Here is a 21,094-nt window from a genome sequence, read left to right on the forward strand (position 1 = left end):
TGCAGTTAAAATATTTTTCTAGGGATGGAATTTGCTAGAAAATGCTGCTGATACCGAAGTAATGTAAGTAAAGCCTTAAATGCAGTGATAGCAACTGGTATCAGGCTTATTAATAGAGATACATACTCTTATAAAAGTGTAATATAAAACGTTTGCTGGCATGTTTAATTGTTTTTTATATATGTTTGGTGATAAAACTTATTGGGGCCTAGTTTTTTCCACATGGCTGGCTTGAATTTTGCCTAGAAACAGTTCCCTGAGGCTTCCCACTTTTGTAATATGAGTGGGAGGGGCCTATTTTAGCGTTTTTTTGCACAGCAAAAATTACGGACACAGGCATCCAGCTTCTTCCTGCATGATCCAGGACTTCTCTGAAGGGCTCAAAAGGCTTCAAAAGTCGTATTGAGGGAGGTAAAAAGCCACAGTAGAGCTGTGGCAGTTGGTGTGACTGTTTAAAAAACGTTTTTGTCATTTGTTATTCCGTTTTTGGTATTAAGGGGTTAATCATCCATTTGCAAGTGGGTGCAATGCTTTAACTTATTACATACACTGAAAAAATTTTGTTAGTGTAACTGCATTTTTTCACTGTTATTTCAAAATTTGGGAAAATTTGTGTTTCTTAAAGGCGCAGTAACGTTTTTTTATATTGCTTGTAAACTTGTTTTAAAGTGTTTTCCAAGCTTGCTAGTCTCATTGCTAGTCTGTTTAAACATGTCTGACACAGAGGAACCTACTTGTTCATTATGTTTGAAAGCCATGGTGGAGCCCCATAGGAGAATGTGTACTAAATGTATTGATTTCAACTTAAACAGTAAAGATCAGTCTTTATCTATAAAAGAATTATCACCAGAGGGTTCTGTCGAGGGGGAAGTTATGCCGACTAACTCTCCCCACGTGTCAGACCCTTCTCCTCCCGCTCAGGGGACGCACGCTAATATGGCGCCAATTACATCAGGGACGCCCATAGCGATTACCTTGCAGGACATGGCTGCAATCATGAATAATACTCTGTCAAAGGTATTATCTAGATTGCCTGAATTAAGAGGCAAGCGCGATAGCTCTGGGGTTAGGAGAGATACAGAGCGCGCAAATGCTGTTAGAGCCATGTCTGATACTGCGTCACAGTATGCAGAACATGAGGACGGAGAGCTTCAGTCTGTGGGTGACATCTCTGACTCGGGGAAACCTGATTCAGAGATTTCTAATTTTAAGTTTAAGCTTGAGAACCTCTGTGTATTGCTTGGGGAGGTATTAGCTGCTCTGAATGACTGTAACACAGTTGCAATTCCAGAGAAATTGTGTAGGCTGGATAGATACTATGCGGTGCCGGTGTGTACTGATGTTTTTCCTATACCTAAAAGGCTTACAGAAATTATTAGTAAGGAGTGGGATAGACCCGGTGTGCCCTTTTCCCCACCTCCTATATTTAGAAAAATAACTTTATTTGTGTGAATCCAAGAGTTACTCATGGAGTAAGGTTAGGATTCTTAGGATATTGTCCTTTCTCCAAGAGGGTTTGGACAAAGGCTTATCAGCTAGTTCTTTAAAAGGACAGATCTCTGCTCTGTCTATTCTTTTGCACAAGCGTCTGGCAGAAGTTCCAGACGTCCAGGCATTTTGTCAGGCTTTGGTTAGGATTAAGCCTGTGTTTAAAACTGTTGCTCCCCCGTGGAGCTTAAACTTGGTTCTTAAAGTTCTTCAGGGAGTTCCGTTTGAACCCCTCCATTCCATTGATATTAAACTTTTATCTTGGAAAGTTCTGTTTTTGATGGCTATTTCCTCGGCTCGAAGAGTCTCGGAGTTATCTGCCTTACATTGTGATTCTCCTTATCTGATTTTTCATTCAGACAAGGTAGTTCTGCGTAGCAAACCTGGGTTTTTACCTAAGGTGGTTTCTAACAAGAATATCAATCAAGAGATTGTTGTTCCATCATTGTGTCCTAATCCTTCTTCAAAGAAGGAACGTCTTTTGCATAATCTGGACGTAGTCCGTGCCTTGAAGTTTTACTTACAGGCTACTAAAGATTTTCATCAAACATCTGCCCTGTTTGTCGTTTACTGTGGACAGAGGAGAGGTCAAAAAGCTTCGGCAACCTCTCTCTCCTTTTGGCTTCGGATCATAATACGCTTAGCCTATGAGACTGCTGAACAGCAGCCCCCTGAAAGGATTACAGCTCATTCTACTAGAGCTGTGGCTTCCACCTGGGCCTTTAAAAATGAGGCCTCTGTTGAACAGATTTGCAAGGCTGCGACTTGGTCTTCGCTTCACACCTTTTCAAAATTTTACAAATTTGACACTTTTGCTTCTTCGGAGGCTGTGTTTGGGAGAGAGGTTCTACAGGCAGTGGTTCCTTCTGTTTAAGTTCCTGCCTTGTCCCTCCCATCATCCGTGTACTTTAGCTTTGGTATTCGTATCCCACAAGTAATGGATGATCCGTGGACTGGATACACTTAACAAGAGAAAACATAATTTATGCTTACCTGATAAATTTATTTCTCTTGTAGTGTATCCAGTCCACGGCCTGCCCTGTCCTTTTAAGGCAGGTCTAAATTTTAATTAAACTACAGTCACCACTGCACCCGATGGTTTCTCCTTTCTCGTCTTGTTTCGGTCAAATGACTGGATATGGCAGTGAGGGGAGGAGCTATATAGCAGCTCTGCTGTGGGTGATCCTCTTGCAACTTCCTGTTGGGAAGGAGAATATCCCACAAGTAATGGATGATCCGTGGACTGGATACACTACAAGAGAAATAAATTTATCAGGTAAGCATAAATTATGTTTTTGTGTGAAGGACATAAAGGAACGAATACAAAAAGTGTTAGTTTGTACTATTTACAATACGAACAAAAGAGCTAGGCAGTGCCAAAGTAAGATCACTATCTCACAAGAAGTATAAGGAAATTGTCAACTAAATCCAGTTGAGATCTCAAAGTCAGAAGGACCTAACATAAAACCAGTTACTCACTTAAAAACTGTCCTTATTTGTGTCTAGAATATTATGAAACATCTGAACTGCATAATTTTCATACTGGTAGTATCAAACTTAAAAAGGAATCAACCGTACTATGAACCAGCATGGATAAGGAAGTTGCATAATTTAACACCATAGAGTAGATTTAGCAAAATTAAGAGCAAACTGGTTATCCAGACACACATTGTTAGGAGCCACATAGAAGTGTCTGTATATAAATAAATGTTTAAATTTCCAGGAAATGTTTCCACTCCACATAAATATTTGTGAGATACAAAGCAAGATCAGAGCATTTTTTAGACACTTAAAAAAGTAATACTGTTTAATGCAATCTATTCATTAAAAACAAGAGCAATCAAGTCATGTTAGTTTTATTAAAAACGTATAGGTCATAATAGTGTAATTGTATGGCTTTTCCTGTCTGGTTAAGCTTCCTTCCCTGCGGCTTCATGTTCTGGTTTGAAATGTGTTGTGAATATCACAGAGTTGGGGAGTTTTACTTTGTGGGAGTAGTGCTACTCTTGGAGTTTTCATGCTTTAGTATCTTTACAAGGTTATTGTAATTAAATTCTTCTTGTTTGATATACAGGTTGGTCAGCTTACAGCTCAGCCACCAAATGTATCTCTTATAAAACAATCTGTAAAAGAACGTCTTGGTCCAGTACCCTCAAGTAACATTGAACCAGCAGAGGCCCAAAGTGCTAACACAGAAAAATTGCAGGTATGTTATACTTTCCTATTTTTGTTTTACTACTTTTTGTTTTCTAGCTTTTGTGGGAGTGTTTTTGTAACAATATATAGTTTTTGCTTTTTTTTTTTTTTAATTAACATTGTGCTGATTTTCAGACTCCTAACCAAGCCCCAAATGATCAGGTGTAGACCCAAGTCTACCAATTCCTGCTGCTATTGTTTGTGTAATCTGTCTTTTCATATGCAGGGTGGGGGCTGCGCCTGCTCTTTCTGCGGTCCAAGCCTAACCTCATCAACAGTGCTAAACTGAGAGCTTGTAAGCAAGTTTTCCAATGTTTTAAACTGATTTTTTAGATCGGTATCTGTGCATATTCTCCTTTATAGTAGTGTCTATTACATGCATTTATATGAAAATTGGTGTACACCGTCCTTTTTAAATGTGATCATCTTAAAGCTCAAAAACAGCTCATCAGCAAAAGGATTTATTAGTTGGTATTGAAAGTAGAGGAAAACTGTAAAAAATAAAATCCGTACTTTTTCAGATGTTTCAAGGAAAATTAAGCCCAATTATTTTCATGATTCAGCTAGATCATGTTATTGTAAACAACTTTCTAATTTACTTCTATTATCTAATTTGCTTCATTCTCATGTTTTTCTAAGTTCTCTTGTTTTCTTTGTTGAAAAGCAAGTACGTAAGTTTAGGAGCCTTACCATTTTTGGAGCACTGTATGGCAGCAGTTTTAAAAAAATGTTACCCATTTGCACGGGCACTAGATGGCAGCACTATTTTCTTCAACAAAGAATATCATGGGAACAAAGCAAATTTGATAATAGAAGTAAATTGGAAACTTTTTAAAAATGGTGTGCTCTGTCTGAATCACAAAATGTATTTTTGTTTCATATCCCTCGTAGTATTTGTATTTAATCATGTGTCTTTTCCGAATTTCTATGGTTTAGACTGCATTTTTTGTTAAATTATCTGAAATTCAATCTGTGTATTTTTTTTTTTTTGTAGAATGTGACCAAAGTATCCATAAAAGAGAGATTGGGATATATCACACAACACAATGCTACAGCAACTGAAAAGGTTAGGATTATTCAATTCTGTGTTAATTTAACGCCTTAACCAAATACGACGTGTATACTGTATATACGTTATGAGCCCATCATGTACCGCATGATGTGTGTGTGTGTATATATATATATATTCTATCTATCGCCGCTTCAGGAACCTCCAGCAGTCTCAACTGTAAAGTGACAGGAGGGAGCCGTGTGGGTGGCACATAGGGAGAGGGAGGGAGTGGGCGAGGCCCTACACTGCAGAAATAAAGTTTGAAAGGGAGGGTATGGATGCTACACAACAGAAAATAAAATAAATTAGGGTTGTGGGTTCCTACAATCGCAGGAATGATGGGGCTGCATGTGTTTGTGGGTGTGGGGGAACTTCTACACTACAGAAAAAAAAATTGTACCAAAAATGGCTACTGGCAGTCAGCTACCAGTACCTAAGATGGTGGACGCCATTAGGAGGGGAGGGTTAGAGAGCTATTTTGGAGGTGGCAGGGGGGCGAGCTGTTTGAGAGATGGTAGGGTAATCCTTACACTAGAATATCTATAACCCTTGCCAGCTAACTAACCACTTCACTGCCAGGAATTTTAGACTCTGAGTATTAATGCCATTCTAATTACCAAAAAGCAATGGTAAAGCCATACAATATCAGCTACTTCTGGACAAAGGGGACCCCAGAGAAGGTTTTACATCCATTTATGTTATAACTGCACAAGCTGTATGTAAATATAGTCAGTAAGAAACACAAAGTTTGTGAAAAAGTTAACGTTTTTTTTATTTTAATATGATCGCATTCGGCTATGAAACAAGGGCATAAAATATACCAAAAGGGGCCTAGCTTAATACCTTGTGTTGCCTCCAGAAAAAAATAATATAGTTTTAAAAAGTAAATAAAAAAAATAAAAGGTTTCAATTTAAATGGAGTGAGCAAAAATTCTAAAAATCCTTTGGTGTTTTGGGCAAGTTATTCCTCTGGAATTCTCAGTAGTGAATGGGGTTAATTCTCAACTACCAGGCTAGACTTTTTTAAAATTTATTGCGTGTCTGGTCACTGTTTATTAACTGTCTAGTTTGGCACCCCCAAATAATTCACGATGGTGGTGCAGGTTGGCCATTAATAAATCAATTGCAGCAAGCAAGGTGTTAATCTGTTAGAAAAGCTTTACATGTTTAGCCTTTGTTAATTTAAAGGGACAGTTAAATAAAAAACGTCCAGGATTCAGATAATGATTGGAAGCTTCCAATTTACTTCTCTTACTAAATTTGCATGGTAGGCCGATAGGAGCTTAGAAGCATGCATGTATGGCATCAGTATTTGCCACCATTGCTATAAACATGGTAGAACTGCTACCAGATGGCTAAAGACGTGTGCGCACGCATAATCAACAAGTGCATAATAAAAATACAATGCAATTATAACTTTTAAATAAGCAGTAGTTTTTTGGGGGGTTTTTGACAAATTTAAAAATATATTTCTTTCTAATGACACGGTGAGTCCACAGATCTTCTAATTACTATTGGGATATTCCCCTTCTGGCCAGCAGGAGGCGGCAAAGAGCACCACAGCAAAGCTGTTAAAGGGACATGAAACCCACATTTTTTTCTTTCACGATTTAGAAAGATAATGCAATTTTGAAAAACTTTCTAATTTACTTCTATTGTTTAGTTTGCTTAATTCTCTTGATATTCTTTGCTGAAAAGCATATCTAGATAGCCTCAGTAGCTGCTGATTGGGGGCTGCACATAGATGCCTCATGTGATTGGCTCACCCATGTGCATTGCTATTTCTTCAACAAAAGATATCTAAAAAAATAAGCAAATTAGATAATAGAAGTAAATTGGAATGTTTAAAATTGTATTCTTTACCTGAATCATGAAAGAAACATTTTGGGTTTACTGTCCCTTTAAATATCACCTCCCTTCCCTCCAACTCCAGTCATTCTCTTTGCCTACATTAGAGTAAGGAAGTGGTAAAGTTAGGTGCTGGAAAGATTCTTCAATCAAGATTTTATTATTTTATTTGCTGTACAAGTATGTGCTGTTTTTACTTTGGGGTGTAGCTGTAGTCCATTTCAGCATTGGTGGCTTTTAAGCAAAGGGAACTTTTGGGACATAATTCTCACTGCGTCTCCCTCATATTTAAATAAAAGTTGCTGCCCTTATTATTATTTTCCACAGGTCAATATGAGGTTAAGGACCTCTCCAAACCTAGTGAGCTGCCTTGCTGCCAGGCAGATTTATTGATGTAAGTGCTAATTTATTTTCTTAAGCAGCTTTAAGGAAAAAACATGGCACTTTACTATTTCCCTAACAGGGATATTTAATACATTACTCCTAGTGTTGTAAGGGGGATTATATATGGCAGTTTTGCAGACACTGGGGACTTGAGGAGAACTTGGCTCATTTTGGTGGTTTTATTAGGGCTTGTGTGAGGTAAAAATGTATCTGTTGCACACTTATTTTTCTCTCACTTCCTGTATATGGAGGAGAGATCTGCATCTTAACGTTTTTCAAATCAACGGTTATTTGCTAGCGTGACATTTATGAAACAGCTCCATTTTTATTTAGTTATCCTACTAGGACAGGCACCTCAGCAAAGCTATAGCTGAGGTGTAGAGGCTGTTTGAGGTGTTTATTTCACATATCTTGAAAAATAAAGCAGTAACATTTTTGTTTTTATTCGAAAAATAAAGCAGTTTCTTTTTTGCATTGCATCAAAAATAAAGCAGTTTCTTTTTAAAATTTAAAGAGACAGTAAATTTTTTTCTTTATTAAATTTGTTCATAATTTAATTATTTAATTATTTATATTCTGTTAAGATAGACAAAGACTCTGTTGTAGATTACAGATGTCCTTTATGTTTGAATGCTAATATTGAACCACCAATTCCTTTTTGTTCCTCGTGTTGAGAGAACTTTAAAGTATAGACTTTTTTAAAACAATATTGTCTAAAACGGATGCTGTCCAGGAGTCTTCTGACAATGTTCAAAATATGCCGCATTTTTCTCCTCAGGTGTCCCAAATTTTAGTACCCATTAATTCAGTACCCTGCGCTTCCTCTCAAGCTGCTGCTTGGGTCTCCTTGCAAGACATTGCTTTTCTCATGTCTTCTGTAGTTTCTGATGCGTTGTCTGCTTTTCCCATTCTACAGGGAAAGCGCAAGAGGATGTCTAAAGAATCAGTGCGTAAGGTGTCTGACTCGGTCGTGGCTATTCCGAATATTCCCTCTCATAGATCTGATGGGGAGGATTCTTCGGTAGCATCTGAGGGTGAGATCTCAGATTCTGACAGTGTAATTCCTTCCTCTGATGCTGAAGTTGTATCCTTCAGGTTTAAGCTAGAGCACCTCCGTTTACTACTCAAGGAGGTTTTGGCTACTCTGGACGACTCTGACACTACTGTGGTTGTCAACCCTCAGCCCTCAACCCTCTAGCAAACTTAACAAGTACTATGATGTACCTTCCATGCTGGAATGTTTTCCCGTACCAGATCGGGCTACAGAAATTGTTGTTAAGGAAGGGAGAAAGGTTTTCTTCTGTTAAGTGTGATCAGTCCACGGGTCATCATTACTTGTGGGATATTAACTGCTCCCCTACAGGAAGTGCAAGAGGATTCACCCAGCAGAGTTGCTATATAGCTCCTCCCCTCTACGTCACCTCCAGTCATTCTCTTGCACCCAACGACTAGATAGGATGTGTGAGAGGACTATGGTGATATATTTAGTTTTTATATCTTCAATCAAAAGTTTGTTATTTTATAATAGCACCGGAGTGTGTTATTCCTTCTCTGGTAGAATTTGAAGAAGAATCTACCTGAGTTTTTCTATGATTTTAGCCGGAGTAGTTAAGATCATATTGCTGTTTCTCAGCCATCTGAGGAGAGGTAAACTTCAGATCAGGGGACAGCAGGCAGATTAATCTGCAAAGAGGTATGTAGCAGTTTATTATTTTCTGACATGGAATTGATGAGAAAATCCTGCCATACCGTTATAATGTAAACTCAGCCTTGAATGCAGTAGATGTAGCTGATATCAGGCTGTCATGTATGTATATTTTACACTTCAGTTTTCTGGGAAATGGTACTTCTCTGGCTTTTAAACTGTATACATAGACTTAACCTATTTTGCAGGGACTTGCAATAGGTTTTAAATGACAATTAATTATTGAGGTAAAACGTTTTTTTGCTGGCATGTAAAAACGTTTTTTTCTCTGAGGTACTGGGTGAAAAAATGTTTTGGGCACTTTTTTTCCACTTGGCAATAGTTTTGATTTAAATTAGAGCAGTTCACTGATCCCTCTCACTGTTATGTGTGTGGGGGAGGGGCCATTTTGGTGCTTTCACTATGCATCAGAAAAACTCAGTCAGAGGTTCATTTTCTTCCTGCATGATCCGGTTCATCTCTACAGAGTTCAGGGATCTCAAGAGTCTTTTTTGAGGGAAGTAATCATTCACAGCAGAGCTGTGCTGATTGTATTGACTGTGATATAAAAAACGTTTATTTGTGTATTTTTTTTCTGCTGCCTGGGTTAGTTATCATTTGCTGAGGGGAACAATCCTTTGCTAAAACTGTATATTCTGACAAAGATTGATGCTATAACTTAATTATTTTATCTGTTATAATATTTTCTGTGCTTCTTAAAGGCACAGTTCGTTTTCATATTATTTGTAAATTACTTTGAAAAGTATTTCCAAGTTGCTGTTTATTTGCTAGTGTGTTAAACATGTCTGATTCAGAGGAATATCTCTGTGCTATATGTGTTAATGCCAAAGTGGAGCCCAATAGAAATTTATGTACTAAATGTATTGATGCTACTTTAAAAAATAGTCAATCTGTACAAATTGAACATATTTCACCAAACAACGAGGGGAGAGTTATGCCGACTAACTCGCCTCACGTGTCAGTACCTGCATCTCCCGCTCAGGAGGTGCGTGATATTGTAGCGCCGAGTGCATCTGGGCGGCCATTACAAATCACATTACAAGATATGGCTACTGTTATGACTGAAGTTTTGGCTAAACTACCAGAACTAAGAGGTAAACGTGATCACTCTGGGATGAGAACAGAGTGCGCTGATAATGCAAGGGCCATGTCTGATACTGCGTCACAGTTTGCAGAACGTGAAGACGGAGAGCTTCATTCTGTGGGTGACGGTTCTGATCCAAATAAACTGGACTCAGACATTTCAAATTTTAAATTTAAGCTTGAGAACCTCCGTGTGTTACTAGGGGAGGTATTAGCGGCTCTGAATGATTGTAACACAGTTGCAATCCCAGAAAAAATGTGTAGGTTGGATAAATATTTTGCGGTACCGACGAGTACTGACGTTTTTCCTATACCTAAGAGACTTACTGACATTGTTACTAAGGAGTGGGATAGACCCGGTGTGCCTTTCTCACCCCCTCCTATATTCAGAAAAATGTTTCCAATAGACGCCGCCACACGGGACTTATGGCAAATGGTCCCTAAGGTGGAGGGAGCAGTTTCTACTTTAGCTAAGCGTACCACTATCCCAGTGGAGGATAGCTGTGCTTTTTCAGATCCAATGGATAAAAAATTTGAGGGTTACCTTAAGAAAATGTTTGTTCAACAAGGGTTTATATTGCAACCTCTTGCATGTATTGCGCCTGTCACGGCTGCAGCAGCATTTTGGTTTGAGTCTCTGGAAGAGACACTTCAATCATCCACACTAGATGACATCACACACAAACTTAAATTCCTTAAGTTAGCTAATTCATTTATTTCAGATGCCGTAGTACATTTAACTAAACTTGCGGCTAAAAATTCAGGATTCGCCATTCAGGCACGCAGAGCTCTGTGGCTAAAATCCTGGTCAGCTGATGTTACGTCTAAATCTAAATTGCTTAATATTCCTTTCAAAGGGCAGACCTTATTCGGGCCCGGCTTGAAAGAGATTATTGATGACATTACAGGAGGTAAAGGTCATGCCCTGCCTCAGGACAAGGCCAAAGCCAAGGCTAGACAGTCCAATTTTCGTTCCTTTCGTAATTTCAAAGCAGGAGCAGCATCAACTTCCTCTGCACCAAAACAGGAAGGAGCTGTTGCTCGCTACAGACAAGGCTGGAAACCTAACCAGTCCTGGAACAGGGGCAAACAGGCCAGAAAACCTGCTGCTGCCCCTAAGACAGCATGAATTGAGGGCCCCCGATCCGGGACCGGATCTAGTGGGGGGCAGACTTTCCCTCTTCGCCCAGGCTTGGGCAAGAGATGTTCAGGATCCCTGGGCGTTAGAGATCATATCTCAGGGATACCTTCTGGACTTCAAATCCTCTCCCCCAAGAGGGAGATTTCATCTGTCAAGGTTGTCAACAAACCTAACAAAGAAGGAAGCGTTTCTACGCTGCGTACAAGATCTTTTATTAATGGGAGTGATCCATCCAGTTCCGCGGTTGGAACAAGGACAAGGGTTTTACTCAAATCTGTTTGTAGTTCCCAAAAAGAGGGAACCTTCAGGCCAATCTTGGATTTAAAGATCCTAAACAAATTCCTAAGAGTTCCATCGTTCAAGATGGAAACTATTCGAACAATTTTGCCCATGATCCAAGAGGGTCAGTACTTGACCACAGTGGATTTAAAGGATGCTTACCTTCACATACCGATTCACAGAAGTCATTACCGGTATCTAAGGTTTGCCTTTTTAGACAGGCATTACCAGTTTGTAGCTCTTCCATTCGGACTGGCTACGGCTCCAAGAATCTTCACAAAGGTTCTGGGCACTCTTCTGGCAGTACTAAGACCGCGAGGAATTTCAGTAGCTCCGTACTTAGACGACATACTGATACAAGCTTCAAGCTTTCAAACTGCCAAATCTCATACAGAGATAGTACTGGCATTTCTAAGGTCGCATGGATGGAAAGTGAACGAAGAGAAAAGTTCTCTCTTTCCACTCACAAGAGTTCCCTTCCTGGGGACTCTGATAGATTCTGTAGAAATGAAGATTTACCTGACAGAGGACAGGTTAACAAAACTTCAAAATGCATGCCGTGTCCTTCATTCCATTCAAGAGACCAGAAATTCTCTTCTATGGTGGCTTTATCGGCCACATCTGTCCAGGGGAATGCCATTCAGCAGGCCAGACTGGTCAATTGTAACAACAGACGCCAGCCTACTAGGTTGGGGCGCTGTCTGGAATTCTCTGAAGGCTCAGGGACTATGGAATCAGGAGGAGAGTCTTCTTCCAATAAACATTCTGGAATTGAGAGCAGTCCTCAATGCTCTTCTGGCTTGGCCCCAGTTAGCAACTCGGGGGTTCATCAGGTTCCAGTCGGACAACATCACGACTGTAGCTTATATCAACCATCAGGGAGGGACAAGAAGCTCCCTAGCAATGATGGAAGTATCGAAGATAATTCGCTGGGCAGAGTCTCACTCTTGCCACCTGTCTGCAATCCACATCCCGGGAGTGGAGAACTGGGAGGCGGATTTCTTAAGTCGTCAGACTTTTCATCCGGGGGAGTGGGAACTTCATCCAGAGGTCTTTGCCCAAATACTTCCACGTTGGGGCAAACCAGAGATAGATCTCATGGCGTCTCGACAGAACGCCAAGCTTCCGCGCTACGGGTCCAGATCCAGGGATCCGGGAGCGGTCCTGATAGATGCCTTGACAGCACCATGGACCTTCAGGATGGCTTATGTGTTTCCACCTTTCCCGATGCTTCCTCGATTGATTGCCAGAATCAAACAGGAGAAAGCATCAGTGATTCTAATAGCGCCTGCATGGCCATGCAGGACTTGGTATACAGATCTGGTGGACATGTCATTCTGTCCACCTTGGTCGTTACCTCTGAAACAGGACCTTCTGATTCAGGGTCCTTTCAAACATCAAAATCTAACTTCTCTGAAGCTGACTGCTTGGAAATTGAATGCTTGATCTTATCAAAGCGTGGTTTTTCTGAGTCAGTTATTGATACCTTAATACAGGCTAGGAAGCCTGTCACCAGAAAGATTTACCATAAAATATGGCGTAAATACCTATATTGGTGCGAATCCAAAGGTTACTCTTGGAGTAAGGTTAGGATTCCTAGGATATTGTCTTTTCTACAAGAAGGTTTAGAAAAGGGGTTATCCGCTAGTTCCTTAAAGGGACAGATCTCAGCTCTGTCCATTCTGTTACACAAGCGTCTGTCAGAAGTTCCAGACGTTCAGGCTTTTGTCAGGCTTTGGCCAGGATTAAACCTGTGTTTAAAGCTGTGGCTCCACCATGGAGTTTAAACCTTGTTCTTAACGTTTTACAGGGTGTTCCGTTTGAACCCCTTCATTCCATTGATATAAAGTTGTTATCTTGGAAAGTTCTATTTTTAATGGCTATTTCCTCGGCTCGAAGAGTCTCTGAGATATCAGCCTTACATTGTGATTCTCCTTATTTGATTTTTCACTCGGATAAGGTAGTTCTGCGTACTAAGCCTGGGTTCTTACCTAAGGTAGTCACTAACAGGAATATCAATCAGGAGATTGTTGTTCCATCCTTGTGCCCAAAGAAAGGTTCTTCAGGCAGTGGTTCCTTCTGTATAAAGAGCCTGCCTATCCCTCCCGTCATCCGTGTACTTTTGCTTTGGTATTGGTATCCCACAAGTAATGATGACCCGTGGACTGATCACACTTAACAGAAGAAAACATAATTTATGCTTACCTGATAAATTCCTTTCTTCTGTAGTGTGATCAGTCCACGGCCCGCCCTGTTTTTTAAGGCAGGTAAATATTTTTTAAATTATACTCCAGTCACCACTACACCCTTGGCTTCTCCTTTCTCGTTGGTCCTTGGTCGAATGACTGGAGGTGACGTAGAGGGGAGGAGCTATATAGCAACTCTGCTGGGTGAATCCTCTTGCACTTCCTGTAGGGGAGCAGTTAATATCCCACAAGTAATGATGACCCGTGGACTGATCACACTACAGAAGAAAGGAATTTATCAGGTAAGCATAAATTATGTTTTTCTCCTTCTCCTATTTTTAAGATGTTTCTTTCATGTAATTAGCAAGAGTCCATGAGCTAGTGACGTATGGGATATACATTCCTACCAGGAGGGGCAAAGTTTCCCAAACCTTAAAATGCCTATAAATACACCCCTCACCACACCCACAATTCAGTTTTACAAACTTTGCCTCCGATGGAGGTGGTGAAGTAAGTTTGTGCTAGATTCTACGTTGATATGCGCTCCGCAGCAAGTTGGAGCCCGGTTTTCCTCTCAGCGTGCAGTGAATGTCAGAGGGATGTGAGGAGAGTATTGCCTATTTGAATGCAGTGATCTCCTTCTACGGGGTCTATTTCATAGGTTCTCTGTTATCGGTCGTAGAGATTCATCTCTTACCTCCCTTTTCAGATCGACGATATACTCTTATATATACCATTACCTCTACTGATTCTCGTTTCAGTACTGGTTTGGCTTTCTACTACATGTAGATGAGTGTCCTGGGGTAAGTAAGTCTTATTTTGTGTGACACTCTAAGCTATGGTTGGGCACTTTATTTATAAAGTTCTAAATATATGTATTCAAACATTTATTTGCCTTGACTCAGAATGTTCAACTTTCCTTATTTTTCAGACAGTCAGTTTCATACTTGGGATAAATGCATTTGTTTCAATCATTTTTTCTTACCTTAAAAAATTTGACTTTTTCCCTGTGGGCTGTTAGGCTCGCGGGGGCAGAAAATGCTTCATTTCTTCTGTTATGTGCGATCAGTCCACGGGTCATCATTACTTCTGGGATATAACTCCTCCCCAACAGGAAATGCAAGAGGATTCACCCAGCAGAGCTGATATAGCTCCTCCCCTCTACGTCAGTCCCAGTCATTCTCTTGCACCCAACGACTAGATAGGATGTGTGAGAGGACTATGGTGATTATACTTAGTTTTTATGACTTCAATCAAAAGTTTGTTATTTTACAATAGCACCGGAGCGTGTTATTACTTCTCTGGCAGAGTTTGAAGAAGAATCTACCAGAGTTTATTACTATGATTTTAACCGGAGTAGTTAAGATCATATTGCTGTTCTCGGCCATCTGAGGGAGGTAAAGGCTTCAGATCAGGGGACAGCGGGCAGATGAATCTGCATTGAGGTATGTAGCAGTTTTTATTTTCTGAATGGAATTGATGAAAAAATCCTGCTATACCGTTATAATGACATGTATGTATACACTTCAGTATTCTGGGAATGGTTTTTCACCGGAACTACTCTGTTAAAGGTCACTAATCCTTTTAATAAATATTGTCATGTTAAACGTTTTTGCTGGAATGTAGAATCGTTTACATTGCTGAGGTACTGAGTAAATAAATGTTTGGGCATTATTTTCCACTTGGCAGTTGTCTGCTTTAAATTGTGACAGTTTCGTTTCTCCTCACTGCTGTGTGTGAGAGGGAGGGGCCGTTTTGGCGCTCTTTTGCTACGCATCAAAAAATTCCAGTCAGCTACTATTATATTTCCTGCATGATCCGGTTCACTGACAGATCTCAGGGGTCTTCAAACTTCTTTGAAGGGAGGTACATTCTCTCAGCAGAGCTGTGAGAATTTTTATTGACTGTGAATAAAAACGTTACTCTATAATTTTTTATGTCAAATTTAGTTATTTACTAATGGGAACAAACCTTTGCTAAAAGTTGTGTTATTTTAAACTTGATGCTATAACTGTTTCAGTTCATTATCTCAACTGTCATTTAATCGTTAAAGTACCTCTTTGAGGCACAGTACGTTTTTGCTAAAAAAGATTATAACCAGGTTGCAAGTTATTGCTAGTGTGTTAAACATGTCTGACTCAGAAAATATCTGTGTCATTTGTTCCAATGCCAAGGTGGAGCCCAATAGAAATTTATGTACTAACTGTATTGATGCTACTTTAAATAAAAGTCAATTTGTACAATGTGAACAAATTTCACCAAACTGCGAGGGAAGAGTTATGCCGACTAACTCGCCTCACGCGGCAGTACCTGCATCTCCCGCCCGGGAGGTGAGTGATATTATGGCGCCTAATACATCTGGGCGGCCATTACAGATAACATTACATGATATGGCTACTGTTATGACTGAAGTTTTGTCTAAATTACCAGAACTAAGAGGCAAGCGTGATCACTCTGGGGTGAGAACAGAGTGCGCTGACAATACTAGGGCCATGTCTGATACTGCGTCACAGCTTGCAGAGCATGAGGACGGAGAGCTTCATTCTGTGGGTGACGGTTCTGATCCAAACAGATTGGATTCAGATATTTCAAATTTTAAATTTAAATTGGAGAACCTCCGTGCATTACTAGGGGAGGTCTTAGCAGCTCTCAATGATTGTAACACCGTTGCAATACCAGAGAAAATGTGTAGGTTGGATAAATACTTTGCGGTACCGGCGAGTACTGACGTTTTTCCTATACCTAAGAGATTAACTGAAATTGTTACTAAGGAGTGGGATAGACCCGGTGTGCCGTTCTCACCCCCTCCAATATTTAGAAAGATGTTTCCAATAGACGCCACTACTCGGGACTTATGGCAAACGGTCCCTAAGGTGGAGGGAGCAGTTTCTACTTTAGCTAAGCGTACCACTATCCCGGTGGAGGATAGCTGTGCTTTTTCAGATCCAATGGATAAAAAATTAGAGGGTTACCTTAAGAAAATGTTTGTTCAACAAGGTTTTATATTGCAACCCCTTGCATGTATCGCGCCGATTACGGCTGCGGCAGCATTTTGGATTGAGTCTCTGGAAGAGAACCTTAGTTCGTCTACGCTAGACGACATTATGGACAGGCTTAGAGTCCTTAAACTAGCCAATTCATTCATTTCGGAGGCCGTAGTACATTTAACTAAACTTACGGCTAAGAACTCTGGATTCGCCATACAGGCACGTAGAGCACTGTGGCTAAAATCCTGGTCAGCTGATGTTACTTCTAAGTCTAAATTACTTAATATACCTTTCAAGGGGCAGTCTTTATTTGGGCCCGGGTTGAAAGAAATTATCGCTGACATTACAGGAGGTAAGGGCCACGCCCTACCTCAAGACAAAGCCAAAGCTAAGGCTAGACAGTCTAATTTTCGTTCCTTTCGGAATTTCAAACCTGGAGCAGCGTCAACCTCCACTGCACCAAAACAGGAAGGAGCTGTTGCTCGTTACAGACAAGGCTGGAAACCTAACCAGTCCTGGAATAAGGGCAAACAGACCAGGAAACCTGCTGCTGCCCCAAAGACAGCATGAACCGAGAGCCCCCGATCCGGGACCGGATCTAGTGGGGGGCAGACTTTCTCTCTTCGCTCAGGCCTGGGCAAGAGATGTTCAGGATCCCTGGGCGCTGGAGATCATATCTCAGGGATACCTTCTAGACTTCAAATTATCTCCCCCAAAAGGGAGATTTCATCTGTCAAGGTTGTCAACAAACCAGATAAAGAAAGAAGCGTTTCTACGCTGTGTACAAGATCTGTTATTAATGGGAGTGATCCATCCAGTTCCGCGGTCGGAACAAGGACAAGGGTTCTACTCAAACCTGTTTGTGGTTCCCAAAAAAGAGGGAACTTTCAGGCCAATCTTAGATTTAAAGATTCTAAACAAATTCCTAAGAGTTCCATCGTTCAAAATGGAAACTATTCGGACAATCTTACCTATGATCCAAAAGGGTCAGTACATGACCACAGTGGATTTAAAAGATGCTTACCTTCACATACCGATTCACAAAGATCATCAACGGTATCTACGGTTTGCCTTCCTAGACAGGCACTACCAGTTTGTAGCTCTTCCATTCGGATTGGCTACGGCCCCAAGAATCTTCACAAAGGTTCTGGGCGCCCTTCTGGCGGTACTAAGACCGCGAGGAATTTCGGTAGCTCCGTACCTAGACGACATTCTAATACAAGCTTCAAGCTTTCAAACTGCCAAGTCTCATACAGAGTTAGTTCTGGCATTTCTAAGGTCGCATGGATGGAAAGTGAACGAAAAGAAAAGTTCTCTTTTTCCTCTCACAAGAGTTCCATTCTTGGGGACTCTTATAGATTCTGTAGAAATGAAGATTTACCTGACAGAAGACAGGTTAACAAGGCTTCAGGATGCATGCCGTGTCCTTCATTCCATTCAACACCCGTCAGTGGCTCAATGCATGGAGGTGATCGGCTTAATGGTAGCGGCAATGGACATAGTACCTTTTGCACGCCTACACCTCAGACCGCTGCAATTGTGCATGCTAAGTCAGTGGAATGGGGATTACTCAGATTTGTCCCCTACCCTGAATCTGAATCAAGAGACCAGAAATTCTCTTCTATGGTGGCTTTATCGGCCACACCTGTCCAGGGGGATGCCATTCAGCAGGCCAGACTGGACAATCGTAACAACAGACGCCAGCCTACTAGGTTGGGGCGCTGTCTGGAATTCTCTGAAGACTCAGGGATTATGGAATCAGGAGGAGAGTCTCCTTCCAATAAACATTCTGGAATTGAGGGCAGTTCTCAATGCCCTTCTAGCTTGGCCCCAATTAACAACTCAGGGGTTCATCAGGTTTCAGTCGGACAATATCACGACTGTAGCTTACATCAACCATCAGGGAGGGACAAGAAGCTCCCTAGCAATGATGGAAGTATCAAAGATAATTCGCTGGGCAGAGTCTCACTCTTGCCACCTGTCAGCAATCCACATCCCGGGAGTGGAGAACTGGGAGGCGGATTTCTTGAGTCGCCAGACTTTTCATCCGGGAGAGTGGGAACTTCATCCGGAGATTTTTGCCCAAATACTTCGACGTTGGGGCAAACCAGAGATAGATCTCATGGCGTCTCGCCAGAACGCCAAACTTCCTCACTACGGGTCCAGATCCAGGGATCCGGAAGCGGTTCTGATAGATGCTTTGACAGCACCTTGGAACTTCGGGATGGCTTATGTGTTTCCACCCTTCCCGCTGCTTCCTCGATTGATTGCGAAAATCAAACAAGAGAGAGCATCTGTGATTCTAATAGCGCCTGCATGGCCACGCAGGACTTGGTATGCAGATCTAGTGGACATGTCATCCTGTCCGCCTTGGTCTCTACCTCTGAGACAGGACCTTCTGATACAGGGTCCATTCAAACATCAAAATCTAACTTCTCTGAAACTGACTGCTTGGAAATTGAACGCTTGATTTTATCAAAGCGTGGTTTTTCTGAGTCGGTTATTGATACCCTGATCCAGGCTAGGAAGCCTGTTACCAGAAAGATTTACCATAAAATATGGCGCAAATACCTATACTGGTGCGAATCCAAACGTTACTCCTGGAGTAAGGTTAGGATCCCTAGGATATTGTCCTTTCTACAAGAAGGTCTAGAAAAGGGTTTATCGGCTAGTTCATTAAAGGGACAGATTTCAGCTCTGTCCATCTTGTTGCACAGGCGTCTGTCAGAAAATCCAGACGTCCAGGCTTTTTGTCAAGCTTTAGCTAGGATCAAGCCTGTGTTTAAAGCCGTTGCTCCGCCATGGAGTTTAAACTTAGTTCTTAACGTTTTACAAGGTGTTCCATTTGAACCCCTTCATTCCATTGATATAAAATTGTTATCGTGGAAAGTTCTATTTTTAATGGCTATTTCCTCGGCTCGAAGAGTCTCTGAGTTATCAGCCCTACATTGTGATTCTCCTTATCTGATCTTTCACTCAGACAAGGTAGTTCTGCGTACTAAACCTGGGTTCTTACCTAAGGTAGTTACTAACAGGAATATCAATCAAGAGATTGTTGTTCCATCCTTGTGTCCAAATCCTTCTTCAAAGAAGGAACGTCTTCTACACAATCTGGATGTAGTTCGTGCCCTCAAGTTCTACTTGCAGGCAACTAAAAATTTTCGCCAAACTTCTTCCTTGTTTGTCGTTTATTCTGGACAGAGGAGAGGTCAAAAAGCTTCTGCTACCTCTCTCTCTTTCTGGCTTCGTAGCATAATACGTTTAGCCTATGAGACTGCTGGACAGCAGCCTCCTGAAAGAATTACAGCCCACTCCACTAGAGCTGTGGCTTCCACTTGGGCCTTTAAGAATGAGGCCTCTGTTGAACAGATTTGCAAGGCTGCAACTTGGTCTTCGCTTCATACTTTTTCCAAATTTTACAAATTTGACACTTTTGCTTCTTCGGAGGCTATTTTTGGGAGAAAGGTTCTTCAGGCAGTGGTTCCTTCTATATAATGAGCCTGCCTATCCCTCCCGTCATCCGTGTACTTTTGCTTTGGTATTGGTATCCCAGAAGTAATGATGACCCGTGGACTGATCGCACATAACAGAAGAAAACATAATTTATGCTTACCTGATAAATTCCTTTCTTCTGTTGTGCGATCAGTCCACGGCCCGCCCTGTTTTTTAAGGCAGGTAAATATTTTTTAAATTATACTCCAGTCACCACTTCACCCTTGGTTACTCCTTTCTCGTTGATTCTTGGTCGAATGACTGGGACTGACGTAGAGGGGAGGAGCTATATCAGCTCTGCTGGGTGAATCCTCTTGCATTTCCTGTTGGGGAGGAGTTATATCCCAGAAGTAATGATGACCCGTGGACTGATCGCACAACAGAAGAAAGGAATTTATCAGGTAAGCATAAATTATGTTTTTATTGCGTCATTCTTGGCGCGGACTTTTTTGGCGCAAAATTTTTTTTCCGTTTCCGGCGTCATACGTGTCGCCGGAAGTTGCGTCATTTTTTGACGTTTTTTTGCGTCAAAAATGTCGGCGTTCCGGATGTGGCTTCATTTTTGGCGCCAAAAGCATTTAGGCGCCAAATAATGTGGGCGTCTTTTTTGGCGCTAAAAAATATGGGCGTCATTTTTGTCTCCACATTATTTAAGTCTCATTATTTATTGCTTCTGGATGCTAGAAGCTTGTTCACTGGCATTTTTTTCCCATTCCTGAAACTGTCATTTAAGGAATTTGATCAATTTTGCTTTATATGTTGTTTTTTTCTTTTACATATTGCAAGATGTTCCACGTTGCAACTGAGTCAGAAGATACTTCAGGAAAATCACTGCACAGTGCTGGAGCTACCAAGCTAAGTGTATCTGCTATAAACTTTTGGTATCTGTTTCTCCAGCTGTTATTTGTATTGCATGTCATGTCAAACTTATTAATGCAGATAAAATTTCCTTTAGTACTGTTACATTACCTGTTGCTGTTCCGTCAACATCTAATTTTCAGTGTTCCTGATAACATAAGAGATTTTATTTTTTAAATCCATTAAGAAGGCTATGTCTGTTATTTCTCCTTCTAGTATGCATAAAAGTCTTTTAAAACTTCTCTTTTTTCAGATGAATTTTTAAATGAACATCATCATTCTGATACTGATAATGGTTCTTCTGGTTCAGAGGTTTCTGTCTCAGAGGTTGATGCTGCTAAATCTTTGTATTTGTTCAAGATGGAATTTATTCGTTCTTTACTTAAAGAAGTGTTA

At 40.9% G+C, this 21,094-nt stretch overlaps 1 protein-coding gene across 1 annotated transcript in view; it reads left to right on the plus strand.

Annotated features, from left to right (window-relative positions):
• Window positions 1-21,094, plus strand: part of RBM26 (RNA binding motif protein 26) — a gene marked incomplete in the record, with an annotated part of 247,005 nt that overhangs the window by 141,657 nt on the left and 84,254 nt on the right. Inside the window, 2 exon segments of the mRNA XM_053705484.1 lie at window positions 3,563-3,694; window positions 4,679-4,750. Coding sequence (XP_053561459.1) covers window positions 3,563-3,694; window positions 4,679-4,750 — 204 coding nt within the window.

The sequence above is a fragment of the Bombina bombina genome, chromosome 3 (genome assembly GCF_027579735.1).
Source record: "Bombina bombina isolate aBomBom1 chromosome 3, aBomBom1.pri, whole genome shotgun sequence".
In the NCBI taxonomy this organism is placed as follows: Eukaryota; Metazoa; Chordata; class Amphibia; order Anura; family Bombinatoridae; genus Bombina; species Bombina bombina.